This window comes from Azolla caroliniana, unplaced genomic scaffold (assembly GCF_043228905.1).
Source record: "Azolla caroliniana isolate FFs.n. ecotype wild unplaced genomic scaffold, voAzoCaro1.0.p SCAF_1, whole genome shotgun sequence".
Lineage (NCBI taxonomy): Eukaryota > Viridiplantae > Streptophyta > Polypodiopsida > Salviniales > Salviniaceae > Azolla > Azolla caroliniana.
Window position 1 is genome coordinate 32,851,027 of NW_028230436.1, and position 11,590 is coordinate 32,862,616.

At 37.3% G+C, this 11,590-nt stretch overlaps 1 protein-coding gene across 1 annotated transcript; it reads left to right on the forward strand.

Annotated features, from left to right (window-relative positions):
• Positions 1–255: 255 nt before the first annotated feature.
• LOC147869863 (casein kinase 1-like protein HD16) lies at positions 256–10,635 on the forward strand. The gene is made up of 17 exons (XM_087334093.1): positions 256–541; positions 681–1,193; positions 1,798–1,923; positions 2,600–2,673; positions 2,770–2,839; positions 2,937–2,992; positions 3,083–3,154; positions 3,228–3,322; positions 3,411–3,477; positions 3,587–3,716; positions 3,815–4,033; positions 4,111–4,241; positions 8,978–9,152; positions 9,247–9,337; positions 9,631–9,788; positions 9,881–10,069; positions 10,179–10,635. The coding sequence occupies exons 2-17, from the start codon at positions 1,092–1,094 to the stop codon at positions 10,236–10,238; spliced, it is 1,815 nt and encodes a 604-aa protein (XP_087190219.1). The 5' UTR covers positions 256–541; positions 681–1,091; the 3' UTR covers positions 10,239–10,635.
• The last annotated feature ends 955 nt before the right edge of the window (positions 10,636–11,590 follow it).

The following is an 11,590-nucleotide window of genomic DNA, read 5'->3' on the forward strand; positions in this document are numbered from 1 at the left end:
TAGACACATACACACACCCACACACACACACAGGTGCTTCAACATAAATAAGCAAAATAAATAAATAAAAGAAATAACAAAATAACAGGGAAGAAAAGAAGAAGAAAAACAAAAGGAGAGGAAAAACAATGCGGGTTTGATCACATACATACATATACATACATACGTACGTATATGCATAAATACATATACACATACCTGCATTATACACATACGTATATGTATACGTACATACATACATATATGTATGTATACATACTGTTCTTCTACATCTTCATCCCTTCCATCTGCTTTGCTTTGGAAGATGGAGTAATCTGTCTGTCTGATTGATTCTCTCCATCTCCATTGATTCATCATCCTCTTCACCATTTCTTCTTATCAAAGCGTCGTTGGATTCAGGCTTGGCCATGGTGTTTTGCTCGACCTCCTGCATCAGATTATCCTCGCCTTCTCCTTCTCCATCTCCTTCTCCACCATCAGCATCAGCATCGTCGTCATCAACAGATTTTATTCTCTCCTGTCTGATCATCCACATCATCAGGTACTTACCTTCCATGCGAAGATCACTCTTTTTCTTTCCTTCTATCGATTTATTCGGATCGCATAGTTTTCTCTGTTTTCCTCTTGAGATCAGCCGATTTCCATATCCCGAACCTTATCCATCTCTGCCTTTTGATCAGATTAAGCTTCGCCTCTCCATAGCTGCTCTCTGTTTGCGTTCACATTGCGTCAGAACTTCATTTAAACGACATATAAAACAAGCAAGAAAGAAAGAGGCATTTTTACTATTCTTATTGTGATCAGCCTGGAAGATCTTCCACTTCTTCTTCTGCATCCGGCATAGACATATCTGTATGCAAAAACTTTTTCTTCTGTACCGTAGTGTTGAAGAAATGAGGTTAAAGAAGAAGGGGAATCTCTTCCATCGATAATACTATCATCGTCATCAACACCATCGTTTATAGTCAGTATTGGAAAAACGAGGTTATAGGAGAGGATTATTTCTTCCATCGATCATCATTGCCACCATCATTTATAGTTGCACATTTCTTTCCAACCATCGCCATCACCGACACTTATAATTGTTTCACATGAATATGGAGGAAGAGAGTGCCGGAAACAATAATGCTGATCGAAAGCCTGTGGCCCCTGCGGTTGAAGAAGAAGGAACTTCTGCTCCCATCCCCGATAGAGTAAATTTCCTTTATTTGCTTAAAACATGTTTTTTTTTCGTCTTCGCATTTCTAGTATATGTGTTACATATATTTTTGTTCTCTTCTCTAATGATCCTATATGTGTTTAGGTTTAGCTTTCTTTGTTTAAACATTTCCTCTTGACATTTCTTTATACACACGTATGCGTTTAGGCTCATGCCTTTTCTAACACGGTCCTTTCAGGTTTTATGATAATATTTCTTTGCGTCAACATCTTCTGATCTGGTTTTATACTATTTCGTCTTTGGTTAAAATTTCTCTTCGCATTTCTGTTAATGTGTCTATTTGCCATTTTGGAAAATCCTTTTTATGTATTTGATTTAGCATTCTTTCCTTCATTATATCTTCTTTGCATTTCTATAAATGTACCACTCAGGCTTTGGTGCTCCTTTTGAAATAATCTTTATGTGTATGGTGTAAGATTTCTTTGCTTCGATGTATATTCTTTGCATTTATGTGTATTTACGTACGTTCTGTTTCTACATGATCTTTATATGTGATCAGAGTAAAAATTTCATTGTTCAAGTTTATCCTCTTCACATTTTTATGATGGTCGATTTTTTATTTCCTTCTATTTTTTCAGGTGCAAGTAGGTAATTCTCCTGTATATAAGATAGATCGCAAGCTCGGAAAAGGGGGGTTTGGTCAGGTTTATGTAGGTCGTCGAATACGGAATGTGTCGGAACGATCTGGCCCTCATGCTGCAGAGGTCATTCACAACACTTTGACCATGTTTTTCATCTGCTGATTGCATTTCTGCTGAATATATTCAGACATTATTTATGCATGTATTTGTTAATGTGTTGCAAAGATGCATCCTATTTCATGGATCATCGCTGATTTGCACTAGAATTGCGTTTATGTTCCACCGATCATCTCTGGGTTACGACGAGAACATGTGACCATTGTTTTTTATGCTGTTAAGTGCCTTTGCATATGCATTATGGTAAACCATTCAAATAATTTTTAGATACGCATTTGTTAATGTGTTGCAGATATGCATACCATTTTCTGCTCTGTTTCATATATCACCTCAGGTTTCAGATGAGAATTAGACTTTATGTTCTACGGATATCGCAAGGTTGAGATGAGAACTAGCTTTTATGTTCTACAGATATGACAGGGTTGAGATGAGAACTCTCTTTTATGTTCCACGGACCATCTCAGGGTTGAGATGAGAACACTTAACTATTGTTTTCTTTTGCTGATAGATACTTTTGGCACTTGCATTTCTGTTGGGTACATTCAAGTATTAATTACACATGCATTTGTTATTACATTTGGAAGATACAGCCCATGTTTCTATGTTGTATAGAGCATCTCAGGGTAGAAAAGAGAACTCACATTTATGCTGAAATAGACTTGTCAATGCTTAACATTTACAGGTGGCTCTTAAATTTGAGCACCGCAATAACAAAGGCTGTAACAGTGGCCCTCCATACGAGTGGCAAGTCTACAAGTACTCACTAACCTTTGAACTTTCTCATATCGTTCTATGTTACCAACTTCTCTATTGCATGTCTAGCATAGTTCCACTCAAATGTGTTAATTACAGTGCTCTGAATGGATGCTATGGAGTCCCTCATGTACATTATAAAGGACGCCAAGGCGAATTCTACATTATGGTAATTATGAGACTTGTCTTACGCTTGTGGAAGGATACACATTGTGTGTTATGTTTCTCTCATTGCTAAAAATAATAAATTGTGTATTCTCTTGTAGGTTATGGACATGCTAGGACCCAGTTTGTGGGATGTATGGAACACCTCAAACCAGTCGTAAGTTTTTAGGCCTTTGTTTGAGAACCAAAAAGACATTTGTTTTAATATTTAGATAAGAAAGAAAGACTAAGATCATGTGTTCACCAGCATGTCTACGGAGATGGTTGCGTGCATTGCTGTTGAGTCTCTTTCCATTTTGGAGAAGATGCATGCAAAAGGGTAATATTACCATTTTTATTATAACTTTGATCAATTATGAGTATGTCAATAGCTCTGATATATTTCGTTACAGTTATGTGCACGGAGATGTGAAACCTGAAAATTTTCTTCTTGGACACCCTGGTTCAGCTGATGAAAAGAAGCTGTTTCTTGTAGACCTTGGTCTTGGTAATTTAAACATACTCAGTTACAGACTTTCACCCTCTTTATTTCAAATTCTTACTCATTCTTGTGAATTTCTGCGTTGATTGTTCAGCATCCAAATGGAGGGATTCTGCTACAGGGAGACACATCGAATATGATCAGAGGCCAGATGTTTTTAGGTAACACTGCATGTCTTTACTTCGTTGATGCATTGTAGAAAAATTAGACATGATCTTGGTAATTTTGATTTGGAGACAATCTTTATACCGTAGTTCATTATTGTGGTAGGGGAACTGTAAGATATGCAAGTGTTCACGCACATCTTGGTCGAACTGGCAGTAGGAGAGACGATCTCGAATCTCTAGCATATACTTTGGTATTTCTACTTCGTGGACGTCTACCATGGCAGGGATTTCAGGTCTAATAGATTTTCCCTGAACTACTGCTGATTTTATTGTTCTTGTTTGTAAGAAGCGCATCCCTTTTGATGTTGCTAAGAGTTAATTTCTTGTTTAGGGTGAGAACAAGGGGTTTCAGGTCTGTAAGAAAAAGATGGGCACATCGGCTGATGCTCTTTGCTGTTTATGCCCTGCTCCCTTCAAGCAGTTTCTTGATAGCGTGGTTAGCATGAAGTTTGATGAAGAACCTGATTATGCAAGACTGATCAGCATTTTTGATGCAATTCTTAGTCCAAATCCTGCTATCAGACCAATACTTACAGAAGGGGCAGTGAAGGTGGGTATGGCTAGATGTTTTTGACTTTTTATTTTTTGAATCTGTACTTGGTTTTGACCTGTAGATATCATTCCTAGGCTGGGCAAAAACGCTCAAGGTTGTCTATGGAGGCAGTTGATGACGAGCAACCAAGAAAGAAAACACGATTAGGGATGCCAGCAACACAGTGGATTACTATCTACAATTTTCGGAAAACCATGAAGCAACGGTAACTATTTTCCATTTTGCTTAATAATTTTGATTGTTCATATTTTATTACTTAGTAAGCCACATGAATCCAACATGTTTGATCACAAGTATCCCATCAATAACACACGCATCTAATTCTGCGTCCACCATGTCATCAATTGGGTTTTTAATGGGCAATGCCATTGTCGCCATTAGAGAAACCTCTGTAACTTTTTTCCCTTTTTTCCCTTTAGAAATACTGATCTAATCTCCTTGATGATAATGAATGGATGTGTATGTGATCAACTGTACTAGTAGATCTGTGGACTGCATGGACTCTCCAGTCTCATATATTTTAGGAGTATCTTTTTTCTTGATCATGAATGCTAAATCCAAATAATTCATGATCAGGAAAAGTGATATATCCTAATATCAGATTAGACGGATGGATTCAATGCAGCATGTATGAATGGTTGGGATTACATTTTTAACGGAGTATCCTTTGTGAAGTCAATGAGAATCAATGCTAGTGGAATTAGAAGAGCACATAATGAGTTTATGGCCTATCGCAAATTCCGTTCTTTTATCAAGAGATTTTCTATTATTCTTTTGTTAATTGATTCTTTCATGATGCTAGAGTTTCTCTTCTTGATTAATGAGGCAATGATAGTATGTACATTGTCAATATGCCAACTTCTGTGAGGAGTCGACTTATTCCTTCTCTTTGTATGGATAAAAGAAAATATGCTCTCACCAGAAAGAAGCAGAAACAAGTAGAGAAACCTTCTCAATAATGAGCTTTTTGAATGGAAGAATGCATGTTTCAAACTGATTGCCACTGTGATATAATATATTTCCATCTTTTTCTTCATTTGCTAATGGAAGATGAGAAAGATCATTTCCCTTAAGATTCATATGCAGAAGAATTGATACAATTTTCGTAAATTACCATACCTGTAGTCATCATCAGTTCATTATTCACTTGACTGTGATTTTCTTTATTTTTTGTTCTCCCAAAATGGATTTAGAAGAAATGCTTTTGCATGTAATAGAGAATGCATAATGTACCATCTTTCTAGGATGGCATATTTGATTTCATTAAATCTCCAGTGTTTCAGGATCCCACACTTACAATTTCTTTTGCCATATGCTTTGTTGGGTCATAAATTAAGCTCATTGTAGAGCCTTCTCTTTTTATTAAAGGGAAGAGTTGTGAGGTTAGGTTGCAGATGCTCACTATTGTTTTAATGTCACTCTAAAAGTTTCCAAACATAACACTTGAACATACCTTTCAGCATTTTTTGCAACTGATACTTCGATAGTCTGAAGGTGATCAACATAATTAAACTGTGCTAAACATATCATAAAAACATGAGCGTCCCACCTTGAAAGCTTGAATATCTTCATTATAAAGCAAAATTTGAATTGCTTCATTACCTTTTTTCCTTCCTTGCATTTGCTAAGCATTACATAATGAGTCCTTTGTGTCATCTTTTCTCTTTTTATTTGAGGAGAAATCTGCTTAAGATAGAGATAGCACTTCAGATGAACCAGTAACAAATCCAACAATTGTGTTCAGATTGAAATGAATTATGGAGTTTCTCTTTCTCAAAGAGATTTGCACCAGCAATTAACAATTTAGTCATATCCTTCACCAGGAATTAATACTTCAGTGTGCAATATGTACACGGAATTTTTAGTATATAGGGTTAATTAGTGATAGAAATCTCATTGCCCGTGGACCTTACTGTAATTAATGAGTTCGTTTCATTAGAGATCAGCACAATGCATAGGATGCACTGTAAGTTGGTGCCAAGTTGTGAGATTTGTTCAAGTTGGCAAGGTTATAGGCCCTTAACACCTTAAGCTTTTGGGGCTAATTAGTGATAAAAAGCTCATTGCCTGTGGACCTTTTTGTATTAATGAGCTCTTTTCATTATAGGTGAGCACAATGCATAGTATCACTGTAAGTTGGTACCAAGTTGTGAGGTTGGTTCAAGTTGGCCGGGTTATAGGCCCTTAACACCTTAAGGTTTTGGGGCTAATTAGTGATAGAAAGCTCATTGCCTGTGAACCTTATTGTAAATAATGAGTTCTTTTCATGAGAGGTCAGCACAATGTATCATATCCACTGTAAGTTGGTGCCAAGTTGTGAGGTTATAGGTCTAGTTGGCTGTACCAAATTGCGAACCAGAGATAATGCTGGGTGGGTGATCCCTTGGGAAGTTTATCTCCCAAAACTCACCTGGCCATGGGAGAAGTTGTCTTCAAATCTCCTCATGATGAGGATATATTATTATATTGATCCTACTTGGCTCTGCTGTGCTACAATATCACTTAGCAACCATATTTCTTTACATGTTAAGACGTGTTCTCTACCAATACCCAACATCAATCATTGCTTTTCATTTAATATAGACTCCTCAGAATATTGAGTGTTGATTGCTGGTAGGTTACACTCATGGGAGATGTACAATTGAGCTCTAATAAAACGAGTGACTAACGGAGAGTAATTTCAATTTAGAGTTGGCTAAAAAATCCTCTAGGAGGTTGCACATTATGCAATTCAATGTTCTCTCTAAAAAAGTGCCATTTAGGAGCTCCCGTAGCAAAGGTAGTTAATATTGGCACTCCTGTAATTAAAACAGCTGGTGGAGCTGGAGATGATCATCATTTGTGTGCTGAAATGCAGAAATGGTTCCAATCACATAAATGCACCATTCCATTTCATTATAGGTTAGATTATCTGCATTTGGACATGACCAAAGTGGAAAGGAAGAGGTCGATCCCAACTGATAGCATTAAATTGGATAGTAAAAAGGCGTAGACTATTCCCACAACACCTCTTGGTAGAAAGATGACACACTAATAGGTATAATTTTACACCTGCCACTGGATGAATATATCGTCAGGTTTGCTCATATGGATAAACATCTATCTCACGCAATCTGTAGTGTCATAGGTACTCAAGATCAGCAGTTTTGTAATTAAAGCATAGCAGTTCTGTAGAATCATAGGAACATATGGCATAAATACAAATGTACTACTCTGTTCCATTATAACATGGACTGAGGTCAGGCTGATACCTCTTCATATAAGTTTGAGATCGATGTAGGCAGATGTGCACACACATATATAGAAGAATGGATCTGCAATTTGTGTCATGGGGATGTAGAATTGGGGGAACATTAGATTTTTCATTGGACTGTTTTCTATGAAATGAAATAAGAGGGAGAACTACTGCCTGTTCAAGGGTAATGGAATGCTTGGGTTCGTTCTGAGCAACAACATTACAGCAACAGCAACTCATCAACAAAGAAGCATCCCAACTTTCTTTAGCTCTATTCCTCATGCTGCAAGTCAATCTAGGGCTACACAAGTAGGGCCTTGACCACAACATAAGAAGAAGTTGCAATATACCAAGCAAAAGTGCTTTGTTGCATACCCCAAGCAAAAGTGCTTTCTTGCTTACCCTTGCTTATCAACAAATAAAGGTCATTAACACTGGGCACCGAAGATGCTTCATCTCTCTATCTTGGATTAGCCCATGCTGGAGATTATGCTAAGTCATAAGTGCCAGTGCGTCTAAGCTCAGAATGTATGGGTAGCAAATGAGATTATCCAGTACCTTAGACAGGTTTATCAATTTGGTTATATTTATTTCGGTTTATCTTAAAATGTATTCTCTTCTGCAGTCTCATAGGCCATTTTGGCCTCTTAAAAGACGTTGACATCCATATTATAGCCACATTATAGCCATCTAGGCTTTCTAATTTATATCCTTATTTTAGCCTGTTCCTAACAGCCCACTTGCAAGGCTTTCCCAATCTGCTCATACATAGCCTTGTACTCATCATTTCATGCCACCACTGTTGTCTCTGCAGTTGCTGCTGGTGCAATTCTGAACATCAGTCCAGCTGTTAGTTGTCACCAATGTCCATTGAGCAATATGACCTGAGAAAGAAAGAAAGATGTATTAACGTCTTCATAAATGTCACATATATATACAAGGAGGGCAAGTGAGGATTCGAACCTTGCACCTCCTAGTTAAGAGTCAATAGGCCTACCACTAAGCCAGTTGAGAGAGAGTTTCTTCTCAACTGGGGGTCTCTAGTAGAGATGATGTTACTAAAATTTGTATGTCTATCATACTTTTGACATATCTGGATGATGGCACTAGGTCACGTGCTCAAAGTGGACTTTATTGCCCGCCATTACTAAGCTGTCCCAGATCTAATTTTCCTCAAAAGTGCAGTGATAAGAGTTGGACAATGGGTTATTACTCTGTCATCTTCTTGATTTGTAATGCCAACTTTTAGAGAAAGTTATTCTCTCTATAAACACTTCTCTGTTTGTGTTGTGAAAAAGTCCAATGGAACAGTAATGCTCAAAAAGACTATAGTCTATAGTCTATAGTCTATATAGCATTGTAGATCAATTTGATGACTCCCTACATTATGTGATAGTATTCATGCAGATGCATACGAAATGCATCACACATCTTATTTGCACAATTTTCATAGTCTCTTTCCTGGTTTGCATCTTCATAAGAAAGAAATCTGTGATCTTTTTAACTTGCCGAATTCAAAGTAGACATTGCAAGGGTATTTTCATTAGCCACTTAGTTCATCTTGCATTTCATAGAAGTAAGTCTCATGAAACATTCCCATATATATCAGCAACAATATGCTGCTGGGATTCTACTCAAGTATAACTGTGATTCAGTGAGGGCTCAGGTGTGACTTAACATTCTTTAATGTTCTACTTGTCAAGCAGATACCACTTCAACGTTATAGATGAACGCATAGATCAGTATGTTCACAAGGGTTACGAAGATGGCCTGTATATCAGCAGTGTGGCTTCTAGTGCAAATCTTTGGGCTCTTATCATGGATGCTGGAACAGGATTTTCAGGACAAGTGTATGAGTTATCCCAGTTGTTTTTCCATAAGGTTGTTTCTTAGGTCATGGTATAAGTCTCTATTATCATTGAAGACAGGGATCTTCTCCAAGGCCATTGTTTATTAATTACTAATTACATCACAGGAGTGGATTATGGAACAATGGGAACAGAAGTATTATATCAGTGCTGTTGCTGGTTCCGACAATGGCAGTGCTTTGGTGGTCATGTCAAAAGGTACCATTGTTCTAAATTTATTATTTGGAGTTCCGTAAGGCACAAACATAGCAATGACAAAATTCAAATAAGGTGTTGCTGCAATCTATGAAGGTTTTGACTGGCAGTCCTGATGATCACAGTAATTGGAAAATCCCGGGTTGTATATTGAGATGAAAACAAATGTTTTTCCAATGCATTTAATCATATTGCTAGAGTGTGTGCATCCAAGGCCTGCCTGCTTTTCTTTCTGCCATTTTTCAAGCAGGGGAATATTTTATGTATCCTCTTTCATTTTTGTCGTTTGCTAATAGGTACACCATTCACTCAACAATCCTACAAAGTTAGTGAATCATTTCCTTTCAAATGGATTAGCAAGAAGTGGAGAGAAGGATTCCACGTCACTTCTATGGCTACAGCTGGAAGCCGCTGGGGGATAGTAATGTCCCGCAATGCTGGTTTTACAGATCAGGTTAGCATGATTCCTATTAATTATACTGCCACTATCGTGGTTAGCATGTGTTCTTTCAACGTTATTACATTTTTCATTCTGATATATTGTAGGTTGTGGAGCTTGATTTTTTGTATCCAAGTGAGGGTATACATCGTCGGTGGGATACTGGCTACCGAATCACAGCCACCGCTGCTACAACAGATCAAGCAGCTTTTGTATTGAGTGTACCGAAAAAGAAATTGACTGATGAGACACAAGAGACTTTGCGTACGTCGGCCTTTCCTAGTACACATGTGAAGGTCTGGTCTGTTAACAATGTTGTTTGTATTATGTTTTATATGCATTTTAATCTTGCCATCAAAAGATAAGTCACAATACTGATGTAGTTGTTTTTTTGTTGTTTGATAGGAGAAATGGTCAAGAAATTTATACATAGCATCTGTCTGCTATGGACGGACTGTATCATAGGGTTACATGGGAACCCCACAAGTCTATAAAAAAAGTGCAATGTTTTCCAATTATGCCATTTGGCTTCTATAGCTCTATATAGACTGAGCTTCGTTCGTGCCTTTTGACCTACATTTCAGATTTATGCAGGAAGCATTGTGATGATATGAGAGGGCTTCTTGTTAATTTTGCCACCTGCCCTTACAACCTCCATTATACAGGGTGCCCAAAAGTGTAAAAATGAGACTCCCCGTGGAGGGTAAGTGGCTGGGAGGAGCACTTTACATGACGATACTCCCTGAATGTGATGAGATCACAAGGGTTTAAGCATGAGTTGAACCTTACAGATCCACTTTTTTTGTCCAAATGGAAGTATATTAAATATATGAGCTGGTAAAGAACTGATTTGTTCTTGAAAGTGATCTTTTGTACCCTGAGTAAATGGAACTTTCAGATTCTATTGAGAGATTATCACAAGTGAGGTCAAGATATTATTATTGAGGTGTGTGCACAATCAACCTTCTCAGACGCTTACTAGAATACATATAGAACCTTCAAGTGGTGAAGATTTATGTGCACACAGTTATGATGCAGTTTGGTTTCCTTGCCTTTGGGAAAGATATAATATAGAGCAAGAATGTCATCCTAATCAAGCACAATATTAATGTAAGCCATAACTCGTATAAGGTTGGATGTCTCAAAATGCATTATTGAGAAAATCCTTTTGCATGTTATGTTAATCGTTGCTAGCATAGTGTTGATTTAGTTATGTTATGATTAAAAAATGACAATCAAATAGAATATAGGATGAGCTAAAGAAGCTTAGATCGGAGGTTGAACTCTTCAATAGACATATTAGTGGTGTTAGTGCTATGATGGCAACATGGAGCATTGCTCTTTGGTGGTACCCTTGGTTGGTATTTGCTCAAGGTCAAGCCAATTCTTGGGAAATAATCATTTGAAGTATTTTGTTTGCTCCTTGTGGTCTCAAACTCAATGAAAAAGAAAAAGACTTTAGCTAGAGTGCGGTGATATAACTTTATACCATGCAAATGATCCCTCCATGAATTGAAAATAAACTCATCGAGTTCGAGAATGGCTACAATGTTTTTAAAGTTTCATGTAACACTTTTAACCCCCTACGGATTCATGTATCACTTCATTGATTTCCCATATTGGCAAATGATGAAAGCATGTTTCATTAGAAATCCTGATCCCCAATGTACACAACCCTGGATAAGGAAAATATGGTTGGTTATTACATTATTTTATGTTGCTATAGGTCAAAGGATTAATGTGTAACGTTTGAACGTTGGCATTGGACATGGAAATCTTGTCCTCTAGCAAAGAGTTTTCACTACACCTGTTTTGTT

Bases quoted from the DNA above. Each gene is read 5' to 3' on its own strand.
- LOC147869863 (XM_087334093.1), top strand. From the start codon at position 1,092: ATGAATATGGAGGAAGAGAGTGCCGGAAACAATAATGCTGATCGAAAG. The intron at 2,993-3,082 runs GTAAGTTTTTAG...TGTGTTCACCAG, and splicing joins TGGAACACCTCAAACCAGTC to CATGTCTACGGAGATGGTTG. The intron at 9,338-9,630 runs GTACCATTGTTC...GTTTGCTAATAG, and splicing joins TTTGGTGGTCATGTCAAAAG to GTACACCATTCACTCAACAA.